Raw genomic sequence first — 25,879 nt, forward strand, 5'->3', positions numbered from 1 at the left:
GATATTAAAAACCTCGAAGCTGCTGCACAATGTTTTGTGCTAGAAGGGTATGATTAAAAATGGATCCAATTTTAGAATCGCTTATCAAGGCTTTACCTCTGATATATCATGAGACATTTACGATTCACATTAAATGCTGATTTTGCACGTGAATTTTGTGCAATTTCTTAATGTTTAGTAATCCCTAAGTGGAGGAGCCATCTCTATAAGCATCAAATGTACAACATTAATGCTGCAATATTTTCACTATACTAAACGACATTCAGGATGTCGAATATTAACTTCGAGATATCGTACAGAAAGGCGGCATTAGTATGTAAGGGGTAGGAATGAATTGCCCCTTCTTGGTAACTCACCTCGAGGTAATTTTTTTAGCATAAGAAAAAGATTTTTGGCAAAAATATCGAATAATATTTTACTAATTATTCTGGATTTCTAAAAAGTCACTTTCATAAAAAACTTTTGAATTTAAATTCTATATATATAGTTTATACTTCCTCTATTACAACAGCATACATTTCATTTATTTAACATGAAAATGCCATCCAGTCGCTATTGATACAAAGTTAAATGTATTCTTTGAAAAGAATATTTTGGCACTGATTGCGCTAAAAGAAACAGTATTGTGAAGACGATATAAGCTCTATCTTTAAGGGCGCCGTTGGCAAATATAAATGAATGATTTTACGTGTTTCTTTCTGAAATGGGAGGGGCTTGTGTCAATAAACATTCTATTTGTATTTCTCTTGCGTTAATAATGTCTCAGGCATGAATTATTTTTGTAAAATTATATATTGTTGAAGCACTGTTTAAGTTTGAAAAAATCAACTAATCAAGAAACTTCTTATGAATTTTTAAATTTAGTAATTTCGTTTTATTAAGTACTAGCCTCCTTTGGTGACCAGCCGATTCGCCAGTATTAATGATCGCTAAAATTTTCAATTAAATATATTATGTAACATGGTCTCGTAATAGCTTTTTCTGCAAAATATTTTTAAGCTTCAGATTCTGATAGTTATATAATTCAGTCATACTATTGTATGGGCCTAAAACACTTTTGTTCATTGTACTACTTATATCTCTCTAATTTTCTGTCAACGCCCATAAAATTTCAACCTTAAAATAGAGTGAAAATATTAAACAGCAATTAATATAAAAATATTTTTCACTGAAACCAGCCATGTCTTTTTTTAAATATAAGAATTGAAAGCAGAATTGTACGGCATTGAAGTTGTATGTGCACTGCAGAATAATTTTCGTAATTTATATAATATCTTAAAAAATTATTCAACAAAAATTTATCTGATTTAGTTTTCAAGTTTCAAATTCAGTTTTTAGTTTTATCCTTCAAAATATTTAAAGGATATAAATAAAAATATTTTGTTTTATTTCAGTCAATAAATATACTTATGAAAAAATGATGCAGTTTAAATTTTACATTATCCTTTTGTCCTAAGGAATCATATTCAACGTATTACTCTTGACACTTCAACTTTTAAATAAATAAACAAATGTTTCTATCTTCTGCGATCAAATCTGACCGATTTATGAAATTTTTATATATCAATTTTAGGACAATAAACATTTTCATAATCATAGTTAAAATAATAGAAACTCTGGCAGAAGATTAGCTTATCTTCTTTAAGACGATCAATGAAGTGGTTTAAAATCGCCAGTTTTTATAGAACAGTGTTATTAAAATTTTGTAAATTAGCAAGTTTTTGTGATTCATTTGATTGAAGTTCAATAATTTTTATTTAAAATATTGGTGTCTCAAGATTATTTTTAAAAAAATATGATTCAAAGGGCAAATGACCTATGTAAGAATTTAAAATTCGTAATTCATCGGAGCATTTATTGACTCAAGTTACATAAAATATAATTATTTAGTTCATTTAGATCATTTTGTTAACAGATGTATGCCCTAAAGTAGCTAATGGGCGATGATTTGAGTGATAGTCCTATATATATTAAGCCATGTTTGCTTTAAATTAAACTGATTTATTGAATTAATAATATAGATATTGTAAAAAATCATAGAAAACGTTTCCTCCATTTATTTTTTAGAAAATATAATGTTTCAAATATTTTTAACTTCATACAGACATGTGCTGAAAATTACACCTTTTATATATTTAATCTGCAATAATTGTTGATTGTTTTTTTAATTTGAACTTCTTTTAATGTGACAGATAAAATTCTGAATTTTAAAAAAGTTTTGGATTTCGAACGATTTTGAGATGGGGGAAGAAGGGGGAAAAACCATCACTCTTTTAAAAGTTGACTATTGTGGAATACAATAGTCACGTAATCATTCCAAACCAATTGAACCGAAAAAAAAATCTGGCTTTGAGATTAAGTTTCAGAGCCCGAACGATTTTAAAGTGGGGGGAAAAAATTCTAAATAGCAACGCATGCTAATCTGATAGTCACGTGATTTTTAAAACCGGTTTAAACTGTTTAATGACTTAAATTAATTGAGACAAACAACGATTTAAAAAATAAAACGTTCTCACATGATAACATGGAATTTGCAATAGGAGATTTCAATTTTTTTGTTAATTTAAAATTGATCTAAATATTAAAATTTTCGAACACTAACGTCAGAGCGTATTATCATACAAAAACATTTTAAAATATATTACACAAATAAAAAAAATTAGCTATTCAATGATATCCATCTTATTTCTGTCATATTTTCTTAAAGGATTATAAATTGTCACGATTAAATTTAAACGTTTTTGCTTTACATAACTTTAATGTTGTTTTTTTTTTCATATTTATTTCATTTCATAAAGACATATGCTGGAAATTTCATTTTTATATGTTTAATTTGCAATAATATTTTATTTATTTTTTAATTTGAGATTGATGGCAACATGTTGATAAAAGCTAATTTTTTTCCCATTGACTCGTAACTTGCACGTACAGATTAAATTTTATTTTGGACAAAATAAATTGTTGAAAAATAAGATTAAAATACATTTTAAAAATTCGTTAAAAATAGATGTTTAATTTATATTTTAAAACATTGGTACCATTAAAAAGATAATTTTTGAATTTTAACTTTATATAAATATTATTTTTGTGCGATAGTATTTTCGCAAGTTATAGCGGAAAAACGCCAAAATTTCGTTTTAATTTTTAATTAATTAAAATGTTAATTAAAAATTCAAAAAAATCGTTCCGAGGTGGACATTTTCAGCTTCCAAGGTATACACGTGCTAAATTTGGTAGATGGTCGAACGGTCTGGGCTGTAGAGCGCCAACACACACACACACACACACTGAGCTTTATTATAAGTATAGATATAGATTATTTTAAATATGTTATCATTATTCAATATTAGGCATTTATGAATTATCATACCCCTATTCAATTAATTCATCTTGTGGTAATAAAATATTTTTTAAATATTAAAAAAGATCTAAAATATTAAGAATTTCATTGAATTACGAAACACATTCAAAGTAGTTAAAAATATAGTTAAAGACATCAAATATTTGAATGATTATGTTACAACAAATTTAGGTGATTTATAGTTACAACTTGTGTTTCGATCTCTAAACTACTAAAATTTAGAATGAAATATAATCCCACTTTCACCAGAATTAGACTTCAATGCAATTAAATATCAAGAGTCTCATAAAAAACAGATTCAAGTATCGATAATCTGATCATCAACAAAAAAAAAATTGAGATTTTTTTTATTTTTTTTACAATTATCCTAGCACATTTTTATCAATAAGAGAAAATTAATGCCAGCATCTGGATGAGAAAGGAAATTAAGAAGTGAAGAATTTTACTCTGCTAATTGGTTTCAATCATATGTAAAATTAATTATTGTGAGTAACTTTGAAACTAAATTAGATAAATTGTGCTTGCCTCTCTATCAGATATGTCTTCCCAACCCCTCCCCCAGTCTGTAAATCTTTTGTCGCTGCTTCTGATCATACAATATATTGTGTTATTACAAGAGCAAGGCTGACCGATTAATAGCAACGTAAAATAAAAACTTAAGCTTTATTGAGATGGTATATCAATTTAAAGTGCAATAATAACTCTCTTTGATTTTAGTGACCTCGAGGATAGTTAGGCCAGTTGTGAAGAAGACCGCCCACGTTTAAAAACGAACTGAAGTGAACGGACTGTTCACGAGCCTGCGCGTTCTTGTTCCATCATTGTAAAATATGTTTCGTAACTGAGTGTATATAAGCTTTGTACATAGCCCTGTTTTGTGTGTGAATGGATAAAAATATGTTGCGTCTAAATCAAATAAATGTTTTAAAATGCAAGTGACTCTATTTGCTGACGTATTCTATAATCATTTGAGTAATTCACCAAATTAAAGAAGAAAGCGGGTAGATTTAAAGGTCCTGATATATCGAAACACTTCTGAAACGAAAGCTGTTGTAACACCAGTTATTGGATATTGCATTTTATCTGCTCGTAACCCCATGTATCGTTTTCATGATGAATATGAAGCAAGAAGTATTTTTATTTTGATAATCTTCTATTTCTTAATCGACGAACCAGATATGAAAAAAATATGCAAAATTTAAAAGCAATTTTATACTGATTATGGTTTCTAATCAAGTGTACATTAAAATGCATTATAGCGCAATAAGTTCATTAATAGTAAAATAAAAAACAAAACGAAATAAAAAAAATGTTTAATCAAGAAGTAGCCATTACTTTAAAGAGCATATAAATTTCAAGAAATTAAGGTTGCATAAAATGAAATGTGTGAAAATAAGGCTCTAAATTTGAATGTTAATACGATTTATAACCATGACTCTTTTCTGCATTTCATACCATCTCATTCATTAGATAACTGCTTCTCTCCTATTTCTTAACTATAGTAGAATATTATTGTAGAAAAGATATCTAATTAGGCAGAACATACGAATCACAGGTAAGAATGAAATGACATTAGCAGTAGCCAATGTGTTAAAGCATCTACCTCATTTATTATGACTCAATATCTCAATGGAAATTAATGCTATAACATTTACGTCTTCAAACGTTTTTATTATTAATAACGATCTCATCGTTACTATATTTCGTTAACCATTCAAATGATATTTTTAATTTAGTTAACAATCGCCTTTTTTTATTATTTTGTATAATTTATTTATTTAGACTTGCATATTGTTCAAGGTTAATATTAGTTTGAGTGTGAGAGTAGAAAAGAAAAAAATGTGTAATCTGGCAATGCATCTACGATTGAAATACACTATAGAATATATTTCCTCAAAAATATCTCCACATATAATCCATTTATTTAAAATTAAAAGTTTATTTGAACCTACTTTTACTTATTTAGGAAGCAAATATTTTACTGGTATTACAAAAAAAAAAAAAGACTTATTTTTTTATTAAGAATCTATTAGCAAGTTATGACATTCACCAAAATGAGACTTTTCCAAACGATTTTTACAACCTCAAGAGCGCATCGTCCTTATTAAAGGATCGGCAGGACGAACTAGGGCATGTAAGATCAACATTGTAATACTTACATCACCTTCATTCGCCATCAACATCTTCACTGACATCTTATCTAATATTTCACTTACCAAAATGGTGCAGGAATTTCGGTAATATTCATTTTCATTAAATACATAATTTTTTAATATGGTCATGGTTTAAGACAGACATTGATTGCTTATATTGCATGGCATATAAATTGTCACTCACAGAATGCAACTGTTGCTGCAATGTTTGCACTATGTTATTCAATATGAACAGAACATGTTTGATATGATTTATAAATAATGCTTAATTTAATTTTTAATAATATTATGCAAAAATAATTACTATCTCCAAGACAATCATATGCATTTTATTTATCTTTTTACTCCAGCATATAAGAAAGGTATTAGCTGAATACAGTTTCCTTTTTCTGACTTGAAGAGATTGATCACAGGTATCATAGAAACAAACGCTGCTATTGCTCTTCTGAATATTTTTGGTACAAATTTAAAAAATGACAGAAAATTTAATGAAATATAGTTAGATGCGTAAAAAATTTCAAACTTTGAAACCACATGAATGAAATAAATTTGTAATAAAAAAGAGAAAAAGCCCCCTCCCCCCCAATTTTTTTTATTTGCAGATCTTTAATTACTTAATTTAGTAATAAGCTGCATATTATATCTTTTGAATGGATGTGAAATTATATTTATCTCCATCAGCAGCAACACAATAGCGAGTCAATATTTTGATAAAATGTATGAAAATACAGCATATAAGTTAGCAGCATTAGCAATTCAAATTTTAAATTTATAACCGAACTATCATTTTTTCTACCATATTTCTTAAAAACCTTTTTCGTGTTGTTAAATCTGCAACCCATTTAATTCTATTGTTAGGTAAAATTCATCATTCATTTTAAGGCATCATCATGAATTGAAAACATTTTAGACAATCTCTGTCACCACCACCAACATCATCCTAATTACTATTCATATATCTTATAACTTTAAATGAGCAATTCCTGTATATATATATATATATATATATATATATATATATAAATATATTTATTTCGTGTATCTCAGAAACGTGTCCTCGGTTGGAGTCGCACTTTTTGCTTTTTTTCACTTATATATTTATATTTAATATTTTTACTTTTTAAATTTATCTGTTTAAGTGCCTTTCCTGATAAAAACGTGATTTTACACATAAAAAACATTTTTTTATAACTATTAAAGCTTTTTTCTATCTGCTCTCATGCTGACAATGTCAGATAGCAGCATCTCGGACCCGATGTCGCCTTTGCAAAACTGAGTGTAAGTTCATAAATATAAGTAATGATAGATAAATTGTAAAATGAATACTGTAATATAGCAGATTGTTTCTACTAACTGGTTAAACTAAGTACATTCAGGATTTTTTTATTTATTTAAATGACTTGTTTATATGTAGGTAAGATTGAAAAATATTCATATGTAATCAGTATGTGATTCGTATCTAAATATTTTCTCCGGAAAAAAAACAAGATTTTACAAAAAAAAAAAAAAATAATAATAAATAAAACCTGCCTTATAAAATAAATAAATAAATAAAATTCGGTCTTCTTAATATTAATATTTTTTAATACAAGAAAATATGCCCATTATTAGCAGTGTCGTTTTATTACGCTGAATCTATAACACTAATGTTAATCAAACTAAACTGCACGAATAGCAAGCAGTATTGGTGTGGTGACACAAATTTGTTAATATGGACATACTTCCTGCTTGGTCTAAATAATTTTATAATTAGTTCAATGTATGACATTCTATTTTAAAAATCAGTGCGGAAGTGACTGATTATTTATCTTGCAGTACGACTAGGAAAAATCTATATAAAAGCAATCGGAAACATTATCTTTAAACAGGGAGCATTTGATAAAAAAGAAGCACCGAAAAAAAAAAGAGATTATAGATTACAATGCTCGAGGTCACATTGTTCAATTCTTTTCGAACTTTCAATCCGTAATAGAAGTGCTCGTTTCTCCTCTCTTCAATTCTAGAAGCAAGCAATAAAATTATTTGTTTTTATAATTTTTAATTTTTAAAAATAATGCCCGATAAGCAATATATAAGATATTCTGGAAAATATATATCGTTTTATTTCGCCTTTTTAAAATTAAATGATGAAAATTAAAAACGAGCTGAAGTCAGTTTTTCAACTGTTGGGCTTGTTGTGTCTTTTGTTTTGGAGTTTTACTTGGAATATACCAAAAGAGTAAGTACTTTTTTTTTTTTTTTTTTTTTGTAAATAATTCTATAGTTGGAAAGTTGATTTGAAATATGAGGTAACCAGTTTCATTACTTAAAAATTTGTTAAGTAATTTGTTTTGATTTGTAGAATTGTTTGGATAATTTCTCTGTTCATTAATTTTAAGGAGTCAAAGATTTAAAAAGTATCGTACTATTTTTCCCTTGACTCATTAAACCAGGGAAAAAAATCAGAGGAAAATGTCAACTTTCTAAATTAAAAAAAAAAATCACCTTACAAACCTTTGAAGTTGTTTATATATATATATTAATTCACAGAGGTCGATTTAAAGCACATATCAGCACACATAAATCAGCTTTTTAAAATGTAATAAAAGTTTGCCAGTAAATAGAATGTTGTCGTTACAGGTGTATAAATTTGCATCGTTATCATTTTGTTCAAAACGTTGTAAAGCACAAGACTGAGGAAAATGCGCTCTTTCTGCATGAAAAATGAATAATGCATTACATTAAAATAAAAATAATCGTTCTTTAAATGAAAAAATAATTAATTCATGGGTAGAATTTTTGTAATTAAGCGTGTCAGTTCTCCTTACTACAAAATATACCCGTCTCTAGAACTGTACCCAAAATAACAGTGTTTTTTTGTGAGTGAAATAAGTATTCTATACTTTATCTATTTATTACAATGTACATTTCTGTCAAACATTATCAGATACTTTTTGAAATTTTTCTTCAAACATTATCTGACATTATCTGATTTCGTTTGAACTTCTGCAGTAAGGTCCATCAATGCGGCAGTAAGAGATTCGTACTTAAGTAATTGATATTATAGACAGCGAAAGAAAAATGTATAGGGGAAAAATTGAATATAAAATAGTTGGAATTTAAACCAGTGGGATAATAATGTTATAACATTGATCGAACTTTATTGATATCATTGTTATTATTTTAGAAATAAATGTTGACTTCTTTTTTTATAAATATAAAATATATATCCTTAAGTACTTATGTTTCTCCTTATCTTCATTTTCATTACTGTTTGTTCCAAACTAAATTTCGTAAGAAAAAAAAAATGATTTGATATTTGAAATTATTGAATCAATTTATTAATAAACGTTTAATCTAAATATTGGAAACCGAATTGTTTTTACAGTACAAACAAAATTATCTTAGTTTAGAAGAGATATCTTAGAAAGCTATATTTTTCGCCGAACTGTTTTCTGTCATAAATTTACCCAGCACTTTTACATCTCTCAGATATTATACTAAAATATACATAATTTGTTTCAAAAATCTTACCATTATTTTCAAATTAATCTGACTCCATTTAAAATAAAATGCGAAGTATTATTAAATTATATGAACATTGCATTACTGATCTATACAAAAATGAATATTAATAACGAAACTATTAAAATGAAAACTATGGAAAAAATGAATAATTTTAACGTTTTCTGTAATAATAGAAAACTTTCGTTATTATTACTGAAATGAATAATAATAACGAAAAAAAAATGTTCTTTCACAGCTGTCAGGAATATTTTGTCCGGAAATTTGAACTCAGAATATAAGAATCGACATAACATCATCTTTGTTCGAATGTACTGTTCCAGATAATTTATATCATAATAATTAATATAACAAAATTATTAGTATTTTATTTTAATATTCTTCTCTTTTTATTAACTTTTAATAAAGAAGCATTGAGTATTCCAACTGAAAATTTCGACATTCAATAACAAATATGAGAAAATTAAACAAAAATATTAATTTACTCTAGTTAGTAGCCTTTCAGCCTTTTTTTTTTCAGTTATTTTATGATATTTTGTTTCCTGATGGTTTGCAATCAGGCATTTCCTTACGTTCTTTCGTTATTTATTTACCACACATTCCGATTCCATAATTTTACCTAACTTTTTTCTTTAAAATTAAAACACGTTAAAAGTTAATACAATGTTAAAAAATGTGACTGAATCTATTGTGTTTTCTATGGCAACAAAATTATTCGATTCAGAATTCAAACGAATAATTCGAATTTATTATTCGTTTTTAAAACTGATGATAATTTTCTGAATTTTAAATTAAAATTATCTACAGATGAAATAACTTCGAAAACAATCATTAATAAAAATTTCATGATTTATTGGCAGCTTCGACTTGTCAAAGCCCAAAAGGTCATTGAAATCTGCTCCTGGACAATGTTTAAAAGATATTTCTGATGAAAAAGAAGCAAATAAACATTCTGCATTTCCGGAACAATTTAAATCCGGCAAACACTTTGGAATAAATGGAGGATATCTACTACCGCCCTTCAATGTATGGAAAGAAATAGAACTACGTAAACAAGGTATAAAGACAATTAATTTTTACAAATTATAATTAGTTATTTTTGTAACTGATTTCTTACTTTAGAAAGAATAAATTATTGTTTAGTCTTCTGATTACGGTATTTAAAATGCCGTAAAAAGAGTATTTACGCAATAAAATATTGAACAAAAATATAAAGTTTTGATAAGTTTTTCATTTAGAGTAACTTGAATTAAAATTTCGAAAACCCTTTAATTACTGAGTATCCAAGAAGAGTATTGCCAAAATTGGTAGCGCGCTATAAAATGTTTTTTACCAGTATTTTTTTTTTTTTTCACCATTCAATTTCGATATCTTGGATCTCCGCATTTTAAATTTCCCCGGGTCACTTAAAACCATTTTTGGAATTAAGTCTGTCTACCTATCAATCTGTAAATACGATTACTTAAAAGTGGGCCGGCGTCCTGGCATAGGGGTAGCGCGTCTTCCCCGTGATCTGGGCGTGCCGGGTTCGAGTCCCGGTTTGGGCATGGTTGTTCTTCTGTTGTTCTATCTGTGAGATGTGTGAATGTGCCCTCCTGTAAAAAGTTGTTGTGCAAGCGAATGAGTGATGCGTGAGTGGCAAAGTCGTACTCTTGGCCCTAGTTGGCGCTGCTATAAAAAATAAGAGACGTTCCCCCTCAGGCTTAAATCGCTGTCTTCGTAACAGCGGGCTTGTCAGTGGCAAGTGCCATAAGAAACAAACAACAGAAACAACTTAAAAGTGCGGTAATTGAGTAGCTTTAAAATCGAAATTTCATATGTTGATGAAATTTTGGAAAAGTCCGACTGCAGGAAGTTGTCTGTTCATCCGTCCAGGTCCATTTTGAGACAATAATTTAGAAATTAAAATAATTAGATATATGGAACTTAACATATAGTTTTATTATTAGAATTGAAGACATAAATCAAATTTTGGATCAAATTTTCAAAAGGGTCAACCGTCTGCAAGTCCGTATATTTATGTATATGTGAAAGTGATAGCTCAAAAACGCTACGCTTTAGATAGACAAATTTTTGCATATAATCTTGTCATCTTTAAACATTTATACAACATGTTAAGGATTTATTTTAAACTAATTTTTAATTTAGTAGCTTTATAAAAATGCATATGGTTTGATCGATTCAATACAGCGGTACGCAGTGTTATTTTAACAAATGCTCAGATTTTATAAATACTATAATAAATATGTAGAGAAATAGATGGAAACCTGAAATTTGAATAGGACAAAATATTCTATATATGAAATATTTTATTAATATTTTATATGTGACAGAATTCGTAATTTTTACAAATATATTTATCAAACAACTATATTAATAATATTTTTTATGGTAGGTATGCCTATGGCCTGCTTAGAATAATCTTTTGATTTTTAATTTTTTGAATTAATTTTTAGAGAATTAATTTTTTTAAAAAAATTTACGCTATTCTTGTAGTTTTTTTCAACCAATGTTTGTTTTATCTTTCTCCAGAAGTAAAGAATGTTCGAGATCGAATTTCAGTACCCAAAGTTCCGAGAAGAAAACTCAACTATGCTTCAGCGAAATGCGGTGCTAAAATTTTGACATCAAACAGAGAATCTAAGCATCGAATGTCCATTCTGAATGAAAAAGTCGATGAATATATGCTGAACCCTTGTGGAATAAAAGTGTGGTTCATTGTGGAATTGTGTGATACGATTGAAGTATCGCAGGTTTGTAATGCTTTTGAAGCGCATTTACTTGTATTCTGAATTGATATGCGCATTATCAAGAATTGAATTTTAATTTAAAGCATTCTAGTAATTATTCTTTTGTCTCTATTCAGTGTAATATAGCCATTATATTCTGTATAATTTTATCAAATTATGCAGAATATAATGGAAAATTATAATTTTTACAAATTCTACACATTAGCTGGAAAAACAGCAATGAAAACTGTTATAGAAGGAAAAAACATAAAGATTTTAAGAACGTGATCGTCAGATTATTCACGTGACCATTTTTAATGTTGATATGATGATCAAGTGAAATGTTAAAAATGGCTCGGATGCTCAGTACATATAAGAAATTGTTCCAGAAGGTCCATTTTATTATTTACTAGCCGCCTTTGGCGACCAGCCGGTTCGCCAGTATTACCGCTCGCTACAATTTTCAATTAAGTATTTTAAGTAACTGGTCTCTTAATAGATTCTCAAACGAAACATTTTTAATCTTCAAATTTTGATAGTCATACCAAACTTATACTGTTGTTTAGATCGTTTACTATATATTTTTTCCAAATTTGTTGTCATTTCCGGTAAAACTTCAACTTTAATTTAAAGTGGAAATGCTGAGATTGCAATTAATATAAAGATATTTTTTAATGAAACCAAGCGTTTTATTTTATTTATCATTTTTATTGTTATTTATTTATTATTATTATTATTGAATATGAGTACTGCATACAGAATCGCTCGGTATTTAAGTCTTATGTGAATTACAAAATATTTTTCATAATTTATGTAATATCTCAAAGAATAATTCAACAAAAATTTCTCAGATTCAGCATAAAATTCAGTTTTTAGTTTTGCTTTCAAAAGGATTGAAATGGAATCAATAATAATATTTTGTTCCGGCCTATAAATATATTTCAAAAATTATGAAGTTTAAATTTAATGCAGTAAGGTATCATATTCTGAGAAATATTCTGGACACACCAAATTTTAAATAAATGAATAAATGTTTCAATTTTCAACGATCAACTAAGACTGATTTATGAAGTTTTGAATTTTAAAAATTTAGAAAAACTCAACATTTTCATAATTTTAGGCCAATTAATCTTGAGAAACCTACACGCTGATTGGCGTATTTTCTTTGAAACGATCGATGGAAAATCTAAAATTATCCTTTTTTATTGAATAGTGATATTTAAATTTTCATAAATCAGTCAGTTTAAGTGATTGATTTAGTAAATTGGAAATTAACTCTTTTTATTTAAAATATTAGTGTTTCAAGAACATTTTGTTTAACGTGATTTCCACAGCAGAATCTTTATGTAAAATCAAAAATTCGTTATTTATTAGAGCATTTATTGGATCAAGTTACATAAAATATAATCATTTTCCATTTAGACCATTTTAGAAGATCTGTGTCTATTACTAAAGGTTTACAAATTAGCTGTGTGGCCCTGATTTGAATGGATATCCTGTTCACATTAAACAAAACTTGCCTTAAAATAAAACTGATTTATTGGATTAATAATATAGATAGTGTAAAAGATCATAAAATAAATTTTCTTGAATTAATTTTTTAGAAAAAATAATATTTCATATTTGTTTCATTTCCTACAGACCGTGCTGAAAATTATATTTTTGCAGATTTCATTTCCAAAAAGATTTAATTTATTTTCAATTGGAGCTTTAATCAATGGAGCTTTAATCAATCAACACTTTGAAAAAATGCACTATAATTGAATATCTGCTCCTTTGCTTTTGAACATTTCGCAAGACCGTTGTTGGCGATTTTTAAAAATTTCGCCATTCAGGGGATTAAACTCCGGTCGTACCATTACATATTTTACGAAATTCCAACTTTAATAGATTCTTCATCAAAATATTTTAAAACTTCATATTTTGATAGTCATATAATTCACTCATAATATTATAAAGGCCTTCAGTCATAACGCAATATGTATCTCTCTAATTTTCTGTTACCTCTCGTAGAATTTATGTTTTAAATTAAAGTGTAAATGATTAATTTGCAATTAATATAATAATATTTTTTACTGAAACAAAGCATTTTTTTAATAATATGATTACTGATAACAGAGTCACTGAGCGTTTAAACTTTATGGGCACTAAAGAATATCTTTCTTAATTTATGTAATATCTCAAGAATTTGTCAACAAAATTTTCTCAGATTCATCATGAACACATCGATTAATTAACAATGTTTCATTTTAAATGCATCAAACACTAAGAAAATAAAATGAATCGTTTAAAATAATCAGTCGAAAACAGGTTTAAAAAAACTTCTTAAAAACGATGTAGTTAAAACTATAAGCATATACAAAAAGATATATAACTAACATAAATACAATTTAATTACAAAAGCATGTAACTAACCTAAAAATAATTTAAATCACTGAAAACAGGTTAAAAAAAACTACTTAAAAAATGATGTACTTAAAACTATAAGCATATACAAAAAATAATGAACTAACATAAATACGATTTACTTACAAAAGCATGCAACTAACCTAAAAATAATTTAAATCATCCGTTGATAGTGGTTGGCATGACAACAATCAGAACAATGCGCATGCGTGAATTTTCTTCGCCAGTTGGGTAACGCAAATGCGTGAATTTTTCTACGCCAGTTGGGGTAACGCTATGCAGATTATACATTTTTAATTTCCTTTATTCTGTGTTATTTTAATTCAAAAGTACTTCAGAATGAATCTGAAACATGGATTAATTAACAATGTTTAGTTTTAAATGCATAAAACATTAAGAAAATAAACAGAATCGTGTGAAATAATTCCCTGAAAAATGTTAACCCTAGCCTCATTTCTGTTGGGAGAAAAAAATGCTGAAGTCTTACTCATTTGGCGGTGGGGAAAATGGAAGATTTTTTTGGCGGGAAAGTTAGTTTTTAATTAATAATTAAAATTCTAATTAAAAATTCCAAAAAAGGGACCCCAGGTGCACATTCCCGACCTCTAAGGTATACATGTACCAAATTTGGTAGCTGTATGTCAAATGACCTGGCCTGTAGAGCGCCAACACACACACACACACACACACACACACACACACACACACACACACACACACACACATTGAGCTTTATTATAAGTATAGATTAATGAATTTCTTTCGGCATCCATTTTTCTCCATTATTCTTTTCAAAATCAAATTTTGTTGAATTTTCCGTAAATATGCACAGTAATTTCTTCGCGTCTTTTTAATAATATTAAATATTTTCCACATCTGATGAAAGAATTATTTTGTAAAAATAATAATCATGATAATGCAACTTTTTTCTACTGCGGAAGTTTTTATTTTTTAAAATAAAATGTTTATGTGTAATGTGGTATTATGTATTTTTTTTCAGTGTTCTCATAACCAAATTCAGAAACTGATAGCCTTTTTTATATTAAATTTCAGATTGAATTAGCAAATTATGAGCTCTACTCTTCAATGCCCAAAGACTTTTCTGTTTTCTGGAGTAACGTGTATCCGACGCAAACGTGGCATCATCTCGGAACATTTCAAGCGAAAAATCAAAGAACGATGCAGACTTTTAACATTGATTTCCAAAATCTTGGAAAATTCATCAAGGTATTTTTGTTTTTATAATTCTTGAAAAAAAAAACTCATTTTTTGATTTTATAATATTTTATTCCTGAATAGTTTTATAAGACTGACTAAAACTTGTTCTTCAAAATCCTTTTGAAAATGATGTTATTAAAATTAAACGAACTAGTTTTATAACAAGCGCTTTTCCCTACTACCGCCAGTTTGCACGTATTTGACAAACGATGCACGCCTCGGCGAAACCTTTCGAAAACACCAGCTACTTTGAGAACATTTGAGAGGCAATTGAGATTTTTGAGACTAAGACATCTTGTAGTCCATGGATTTGATGGTCCCCCTAAAAGAATCCAGTGGCAGATAATCCAAATACAATGTTAAAAGAATGTCGCTTTGTAACTCATCGAGTTCGAAATTCTGCTCATAATTTCATTTGTGAGTTTGTGCTTCATATTCCTTCTTTAACAATTTGTGCAGTATAATTTGTATTTATAAATTACACTTGTGACTTCTTTAGATTACTCTATATTTCATTACTGTATATTCACTTCTTAAGGTTGTCATCTCTAGTCATCATGGCCGGGAGCATTTCTGCCCTTTGAGCGTCTTCAGAGTTGTCGGATATTCCATGGTTTACGAATACGAAGTGATTCAAGAAGAAAAGGAACAGAAGAAGAGTAAAAATGATTCTAAAATGAATGGTAATCAGCATTGAAAATTTCTGAATGGAAGTTTAAAGAGAAATATAGGCAGTAAACTTTAATATTGTTTAGAGGGGAAAAAATTGAATCTCATGTAGACCTTTAGGGTGTTATTTAGGTATCCACGATATTTATAAATTTTTATAATTGTTCAAGTAGTGAACAAAAGTTGAAATTTAGCGTTAGGAACCTTTAATGCTCTGCACTCTGAAAGGTCGCCCTCGCTGAACAGCAAATATATTATTCAGAATTAAATTCTTATTCGGTAGCATTATTTCTATTAATTCAGGTATTAAATAATAGGCACCCAAGTAAACAAAAGTAGCAATGAATTAATTAATAGACATAAAATACCCAACGAAACTGATATACCAATTTTTTTTGTTTATAAAAGGCAGTGAAAGATTAACCAAATGTAAAATAGGAATGGTAAAATACTGATACTACTGCTAGAATTTATAACTTTCAAAGGTATTGCAATGAATTCTAGAATATGTAATTATGTTTACTGTACTGTTATTCTATATTTATCGTTATTAATATTGGTTAAAGTTTAAGATGTGAAATAATGTATGTAGGACTCAGAAATCACTACTATTTTAGAACGCACATTTAATTACATTTAGGACGATTAGGACATTGGGATATATATACATTAACATAAAAGAATTGAACATTCAGTAGATTTCGTCGAATACGTCGCGTCTCGTCTTTCGTCCAGATCCGTCTGATCTGACACGTCTTCACTCTCGTCCAGATCCGTCTGATCCGACACGTCTACACTCTCGTCCAGATCCGTCTGATCTGACACGTCTTTTCTCTCGTCCAGATCCGTCTGATCTGCTCTCCGTCTAACCAGCGTCAACTCCGTCTAACAACCAGCAGATGGCGCTCGCCAACAGGCGCTCGTCCTACATGTATTTAGATTGTTAAAGTTGATTATTCCAATTAAGTAAACAAAATGGAGCAAGCTTCGATAGTAAGAGATTTATATTTCATACACTTCATGCCAGTAAAATGGATCTACTTTTTTTATTTTTCTTGACAGAAAACAGAGAAATAAATGTATCTAAATCAAAAGTAGATATATTATTAATACATCTCAATTTATTTCTCAAACTACAATAAATTTTTATTTATTTATTTTAAAATAGGAAGGAATCCATTCTGTATGGTGAAGACTATAATCTTACGGTATACAGTCTTCAACACACGGAAGATTATATGTAGATTGGAGGTAGCACAGGGTGATCCTAAAGTATTTCTCCAAACACAAAAACATATTGATTAAATATTATTATACATAGAAATGAGTGTGTTATTTATAAATTGTTTAATGGAATCTACAATAAGACTAATTCTCTAGTGAATTCTACTCTATTCTCTGTAATTTGGGAATGTCCCGGCAATATCGTAGCTCCAACCCTAAGTTATCCATCATCTGTTAAGGGATATAAATACAATATCTGCTATCGTAGATTCCATTCTTTCTAGAACTGTTGTGGCAAAGACTTCCCTAATATGATACCAAAAGTAGAAATAAAGAGGATTGTGGAATTGCAGGAAATGTGAAGTCCATGGAGCCAAGACTGTTTCTTTCTATCTACCTGCTAAGAAATTTTTCAGTCAGGAACCAAAGAAATCCAAAACTTCCATGAAAAATGCTTTACAGTTTATATTTATAGCAGCGGTTTCCAGTTTCCATTTCTTACCGAGCCATTTGATATTTTTTTTTATGTTTGAATATGTCCCTCACCCCTGCTGAATGCCCAGCTGAAATACCCCCAAGTCATTTATAAGAGCAAAGATTTTCTTATTAATAGTGGTAACAGCTTAAGGCGAGCTTAAAAGTCAAAACGCTGCAATTTTTTCCGCATTTTAACAAATAAAAGCTGTGTTATTTAAGATAACAATTATTCACTCTGATAATTCATTACTTTGATGGAAGAGAATTCCACTGCTATCTTTAGGCTGGTTTCATGCAATGAACATTAATCAATTAGTGGGTGCAGGGTTGCATTAAACGTTCTGAAATATGTGCTTTTAATATACGCTGTGATATGAATATTCTTTTTACAAACTATAAGCCCATGAAAGGTATGGAGTATTTTATTTAACATCGAGACTTTAACTACTTAATATTTCACTGTTATTCAATAAGTTTTTGGATTTTCACTTTTTCCTGAAGTGGGGAAAAAATTTGTCTCATTTTTTTAAACTTTTACAATTTGCGTTTTTTTTACCCCTCACCATTACCAAAGATACTTTCGCATATCTGCTATCTAGCTTGTCGCCCAGCCTAATGGGCAAATGTTCACAGGCTGAACCTGTTATCAAAAGAACTATGTCTATAACAGTTACTAATTTTGAATAGAAAAATTTTCTTTTGGTTTCACAGTGACACAAAATGCATTTCTCTGGGCCTGTATATCGACTAGTTTCTCTGTTTAGATGACCAGAAGTTATCTATGCTATGGCAAATATTCAATATTATTATTTTTCTTTCGCGATTATAACGTTTTGAAATCAGGGGAAGATATCATTCTCACCTTTTATATCATTTTCATGAACTTTAAAATCAGAATGCGTCTCACTGATATGTTTTACTAATTTTTCAGGAGCAGAGCCTGTTGTGTCAGAAGAACCTTTCAATTCTTCAAAAATGTGAGTGAAAATGGCTTTTATTTTCTAATATCACAGTGAAAATACAAAAAAATGCGCAGGTCAAGATTAATAGTAGTGTTAAATTAAAAAAGGAGCAATTAATAATTATAATTTAAAAAAAAACCCCTAAATAGTTTTCAGTCACAGTGAACGAGTAAGTATTTAAGTCTTAATGTTTATTGAAGATAGAAAAATAATGAATCTCGAGACAGCAAAAGCAATGAATTTAAATTTCCGAAGCATCAAAAAATTGCTTAATCTTTTACAAAATCTCTAATTTACTCTTAATACGGGGATTCTGGCAAAGAAACGGAAAAAAAATGTTTTTCTCTTTTTGAAATCAGTCTGACAATAAGATAAGATATTTCGTCACTTATGTCCTCGTTCATTAGCAATATATTTGTCGATTCCATATGGAGTGAGCGATGCATCAAAATAGAAAAGTAAAACTATCTACCAAGTGATGAGGGAATCCGCAGATTAGATAAACGAAGTTAATTAAACTACAGTAATAGTCTATGCCAGTTTGAACATTAAGGATGGACAAGAGAATGATATTTGTTGGTAGAGCAGTAAGCATTAGACGTAACTTAAGAGTTTTATTGCAATTGATGAAAAATCTAAAATCCTTACAAAGGGAACTTTTGATGAAGAATATAGTAATATCTATTAAAACTGCAAATTTATCTGCACCAGAGGTAGTCCACAGTGAACGTTGAAAATAGAATGTTTATAAGTAGAAAAAAAATTATTGTCTAAAGAAAATCGTATCCATATACTTTTGTTTGATAAAGAACTGTGGCAGTGTAATTTTTAGAATTCTCTCGAATTATTAACTTTATTTCTAGCAAGCATTGTCTTTAGAATCAAAATGATTGGCAAAATTGTTCATTAGCAACAGGCTAAAATTCTGTTTGTTGATTATAAGTCAATTGATAACGTAAATATTTTAAAAACGAGCAAAATGTAAAAGCAACTATAAAATTTGAAGACAATCTTATTGTAATTTTTCATCAAAAATATCGTAAGTATAAATAGTTGCATTCAGGAAAACGATACGAAATTTTATAGATTATATGAGTGTCAGATCTAATATTCTTAGAATTTACTGTAAATAATAAAATCTGGTTATTACTTACTTGCATATCTTCTTAAACTGGTTTAAAATTATTTTATTATATATCTTTTACATTTTATGCGAAACAGTTTTCTGAAAAATGTTACATTTTTTATTCTTTAGATATTCAAGCATCAAACAAATAACATTACACACAAAGCCGGATTCAAATCCAAAAGGTGGTTCATTTCCGGTAAAGTTGTGCCGTATGATGCAAGAACACTGTTCCACTTCTCGATCTATAAATGCAAGCTGGTATCAACCTACGTGTTTATTTTTAGAGACAGTAATTTTCAAAGGTGAATCTCCGTGTGCCATTTGTATCAGGGAACTACCCACTAAAAATTTCATTACAGCTAGTGATTCCAAAGTAGAATCAAGAAACCTCTATACAAATGGAAGATCTGAATCGTACAATAAAGATAACGAAGTAGATAAATCTATTCATGTGGCAAATAAGTCAAAGATATTGAACAGAAAGACACAGAATTCAAATGGCTCTACCTCATCTTCCAGAAAGATTGATGAAAAACTCATCAACTTTTCAATTAAAGAATTGAGCCGATCAATAGATAAGCATTATCCTTCACAAATCAATGCAGTCAATAGTGCCGTTGATAGTTCATTTCACAAAAATGGTAGCGTTTCTCAGACTGGACGTAAAGTATTCGAAAATATTCAGCAAACAAAAGAAAAAATATCGTTTTCTGAGAGTCAATGTGATTGCTCAAAAGTTTCAAGTACAGATGAGAAAACACTTCCAAAACAAAACTCTACTTTTGAAGACTCACTTTTCGAGGCAGACGTGGCAGATAGCGCCGCGTTGATTCAGAAAGAATCAGTTCTGGTAAAAATGAACCTGCGTATAAAAACGTTGGAATCAAATCTGAGTCTGATCAATAGATATTTGCAGCAATTAAGTGAATCGTACAGGATGCAAGTGGAAGATATGTTAACTATGTTTGATGGAACAATAAAAGCTATAACCATGACTTCTGCCAAAGCTGCAATAGTGGTAAGTTATCTTTTTACATTTAAAAAATCAATTTAATTTTTAAGTGAATCAATTATATATATATATATATATATATATATATATATATATATATATATATATATATATATATATATATATATATATATATATATATTATTATTATTATTATTATTATTATTATTTAAATATTTTTATTTTATATTTCTTACTAGTTGACCCGGCAAATGTTAATCTGTCATATAAATTATTCCTAGTGAATATTTTGGTTGTTAATTAAAAAATAACGAATGTGTTGTAAGTGTGTGGGGATGGGATCTATGACATAAAGAGGAATGGAGCACTGTAGGCGGTAAACGCCGATAAAAAAACACACCAACCATTCATTTTCTCAATACAATGTATTTCATTAACGTAACGAACATATACATTGTTTGATCTCTTAAAAGTTAAACGTAAAGTGAAAAAGGTCATATATTTTTTATCCTCAAGTATTAAAATGAAATAAAGAAAATCAATATTCATTTCGAAGAACAATTGAGTGTACGTATATTTTTTGTCAGTCCGTCTTTAGCCAACACAAATAAGCTCGATGGTTTGCCCACGCGAGAACATGCTACGTATAAATGTCCGTGTGAAAAACATGGTGTGCCCAAATCTAAGCCGCAAACAGACATCGTTTGGCCTTGCGACTTACTGATTGTCATTGCGAATGTCAATCTAATAGGAAATTGAACGCGTTTGAATTCAATTGGCACGTCTGTGAGAATCATTGGAATTCATGGCAGCAAAACATTTTCAGCTCGGAATTTGCCATTCAAAATCGGTAACGTTTTTCATCAATTTTTTAATGACCAATCACGTGTCATTGCACAGCTGTGATGGGTTCAAATTTCGAAGTAAAATAACCGGAGATCCAGACTGAAATCTGCCGTAGAAGGTGTGGTGACAAGCCTGGAAAATCCAGTGAGTTCAAAAACTCGGTTGGATAATTTACAGCTTCGTTAGCATCGCAAACCGTTTCGAACAATTTGTATGATACCAAGTCTCCTGGCAACGACTGCTGTATCTTGAAATTTAAATCGTCGGCGTCCACATTTTTTGCTACCAAAATGGCTCTTTCTGCCAGCCACGCATGATCTAAGAATTGTGTACGTACATCGGGAAATATGCGGTCAATGAGACAGTGATAGCATTTTGCGAATCAACGATAGTGCAGAAATTTGTGAGCTATTTTATGCATCCAGTATTTTCATAAACAGCAACTTTCCCATCGCCGATATCTAATAATTGGTCCGAGAATGTGTCAGCAGATGGATCTTGTAGAATTTGGAGGAGCATGTTTATTTTTATTGGACTTTTTCAACATTACGCCTCAGTGACGATGATTTCAAGCAAGCGTTGTTCTCATCAGCGTACGTTGAACCTGGATAGGGACACCCTAATTACCTAGCGTTACGAAATATACTTTACGACCTATTCTCATACCTACCAAATACACATGAAAAATTTCATAAAAATTGGTCAAGCCGTTTCGGAGGAGTACGAACACAAACACCGTGACACGAGATTTTTATATATTAGATAAATATAAATTATTATTTAAATACTTTTATTTCATATATTATATAAATATAAATTATTATTTAAACATCGTAATGTACTAAAAAGTTTAAAATATTGTTGCTTTTTGAATCAAAAAAAAAAAAATTGGACACATAAAAAAAATCTTAAGAGTGTGAGGCACTGACAGAACTACTAAGAAAATTGGAATTTTAACAACATTTATGATGTCTTTTAATGTAACTGAATGCTTAAGAATTTTGTTACTACAATATTCACTTTGGTATAATTTTTTTTTCATATTTTTAAAATTTGTTTCAATTTGTGAGGTTTTATGATTTGTTTTGAAATCCATATTTTTGTTTTAAAATATTTATTTTCTAATATGTATTTGAATAATATTGATTATTTTCTCCCGATTCTATTCTATATTCTTCTGCTTTCTAGTCTTTCGTATATATCTCATTGTTTAATATTATATTATCATGATTTAAACTGATTTTTCCTTATTTCTCTACAATTGAAGTGAAATTAAGTTTTAAAATACTAAACTCTTTTATTTTCATGAAATAACCTCAATTGTATAGAATTCAAAAATTCAAGCTATTTTCTCTCTCTTTTTACTATCGATTTTTTTTCTTCTCAGGAAATGAAAGAAAAATCGTTTACAAAATTCCCTGTTTTGCAAACATGAAACAAATCTATTTTTTTTTTTTAATTTCTTTTCTTCAAGCTGGATGGCAATGATGGACTCTTTATCATCTAATTACTATTTTCAGCTTCCTTTTGGTTCTTACACAAAAGTTAGCAGAAATGACCTCTCCGATACTTCTCGCATGCTCTCCAATTAGTTTTTCTTCCTTCCCCCATAAAATTCATAAAATTTTGAACCTTAGCTAAGGCTGCGAATATCTTGCATTTCGTAGGTGAACAGGAGTTGCGAAATACGGATCTTTGGCATGAATCTAGTGTATATATATATATATATATATATATATATATATATATATATATATATATATATATATATATATATATATATATATATATATATATAATGGTATTTTAATATCTAATTTAAACTTAATTAATTTCCTAACTTTCAGTTTAATTAGCCCATATCAACTTCATTCTAAAATATTCTCTTATTTCCTGATCCCATTCCACTTTTTCTATTTAATTTTTTTCAACGCGAGTTCTAAAATTGCTGAATCGGCTAAAAGCCGACAAGTTCCCACACTTCAAGTAAAGGGATAAAAACTGTCCAGCCAAGAACATTCTTTCAAAAAGATTCCTATGATTCCCTTGCCTGTGATCGACACGTGTAGAAAATCCCTATTAAAATCACACAGTATATATTCACAGGGATAAAATTTTCATTAGCTTTTACTCATTTCTCATTTTGTGTTGTGCCGTTCTGTGTTGTGCTCGTTGCTTCTGCTGGTGCAAAAAATCAGGTCCCCCGGGATGGCAATAAAACGAAGTTAAAAATTCAAAGTATCTTGTCTGTCTTACACACACACACACACACACACACACACACACACACACACACACACACACACACACACACACACACACACACACACACACACACACACACACACACACACACACACACACACACACACATATATGGGCCATGCTCAGAGAAGAATTGCAGAAATCCTGCCGTAAAGATTGAAAGAACTGCAAAAGTCTTGTCATGTGAACCATTGCAATAGACAGTCTTCCTATAAGGAATCTACCTAAAAACCAGCTGTGATCCCCCCCCTCCTTGTTTTTAGGCAGATTTAGGCTCTCGTCATCGTAGAGGAGGTAGGTAACTTGAGTCCCCATAATTATTGTGCACACCAGGAAATGATATCGGAAATTTCTCATCCCTGTCCCTGAAGTGCCCCCAGTTGGCAAAGGTACAAAGAGTAATTTGAATAACAAAACATGCACAGTGTTGAATAGAGAATAAGCTTTAGCAATATTATATAGTTATACTATAGTAAAACTTTACACAAATAGTACAATCCATTTCTAAACTATTTAAATTTTAAAAAATGAGAAATTGTTATTGAATTTTTCAACTGAGTTGATAGCGCAGGAGTAAAGTGTTTGAGATAATTAAAGGCATTAAAAAGTTCTGCAAATGTGTTAACTGAGTACATAAATTAGGACCGCATTTAATTAACGAAAAAAACCCAGAAATATGAACAAGTTTTTATTATTTTATATTAGACGCCAAATTAACTAAAATAAATATGAATCGCGGACGATATTGTAATATTATTTAAATATGAAATTTAAAAGATCACGAAAAAATTCGAATTATCGATGAATTCCAATAAAAAAAGCGTCCGAATCAGCCACATTCCATTCAGTTTGTTGTTGTTGTTGTTGTTGCTATTTATTTGTTTATTTATCTAGAAATTTATAGTAAACTACGGAAATATTCAGCGTAATTGTATTTTAAATTGTTGATAAATATTGTTTACTTAATTTTTATATGATATTATTGAATTTGATTGTTGTTGAAACAGTACTTCCAAACTGCATCAATTTTTAAAAAAAATTCCTGTTTCAGGATAAACAACAACAACTCGTCATCGATCAACTCGATCGTAAAGTAAATATTTTAAGCATGAAAATTCAACATTTAGGGAATGGACAAAGCGATATTTTGAAACAGGTAATAATCCCTTTGACAGTTTTACTTATTTATTATTTTTTTTTCAAACTGCAAAATTTTCTGCTTTGATTTAAAATGACTCATTATTGTCTTTTTTTTTTTCATGTTCCTTTAGGTTTTGGAACTTCATGGATTTTTCGTTATTTTAGAAATCATTATAATGTCAACAATTTTCAGTGTTTTCTTTAACAAATTTAAACGTGATGGTCTTGCATAAATTGGATCCTCTATTAAATAAATGAGTTCTAAAAAAATCTGATTTTATTATTTGAATAAACTAATGAAATCGGTTGAAATTTACTTTAATATGACCCTCCACATTGCTAAAGACACAAAGAACAAAAGTTAAAAATTCAAGATGGCTGACAAAATAAACAATACTGTACATATGATTGCTAGAACTCTAGAGCTATTTTTATGGTTTGGATTACTATGTGCAAACTTAAATGGTACATTAAAATAGATTTCAACGTGGAATCCATCGCATCAATTTATTTTGTAATTCATTGCTCATTTTGTAGGAAGAAAAGAAATATATCACAGCAAATGTAAAATAACGTAAATCTAAACATTAATGGGATGCGCAGTTGTGTTTGTCAAACAACAGAGATGATCATGTGATTTGTTTTGATTACTGCATTTATTCACCTCCGATTTATCACTCACGTCCATTATATTATATTTATTCTTATACCTGTTTTACACTCGGCCAGTTATAAGCCAGCCAGTAAGCAGCGCATGCGTAGAAAGGCTAGAAAATGCAGTTCAGTCGATGGCAAGTACGGGACAACAACATGCCGCTATATT

The 25,879-nt window shown here is 29.1% G+C and overlaps 1 protein-coding gene across 1 annotated transcript; it reads left to right on the forward strand.

Annotated features, from left to right (window-relative positions):
- The first annotated feature begins 7,375 nt into the window (after positions 1–7,375).
- LOC129989140 (SUN domain-containing ossification factor-like) lies at positions 7,376–25,445 on the forward strand. Its single transcript, XM_056097475.1, has 9 exons — positions 7,376–7,732; positions 9,879–10,075; positions 11,551–11,771; positions 15,207–15,380; positions 15,910–16,054; positions 18,673–18,718; positions 19,959–20,850; positions 24,968–25,072; positions 25,188–25,445. The coding sequence occupies exons 1-9, from the start codon at positions 7,638–7,640 to the stop codon at positions 25,287–25,289; spliced, it is 1,977 nt and encodes a 658-aa protein (XP_055953450.1). The 5' UTR covers positions 7,376–7,637; the 3' UTR covers positions 25,290–25,445.
- The last annotated feature ends 434 nt before the right edge of the window (positions 25,446–25,879 follow it).

Source organism: Argiope bruennichi, chromosome 2 (assembly GCF_947563725.1).
Source record: "Argiope bruennichi chromosome 2, qqArgBrue1.1, whole genome shotgun sequence".
Classification (NCBI taxonomy): Eukaryota; Metazoa; Arthropoda; class Arachnida; order Araneae; family Araneidae; genus Argiope; species Argiope bruennichi.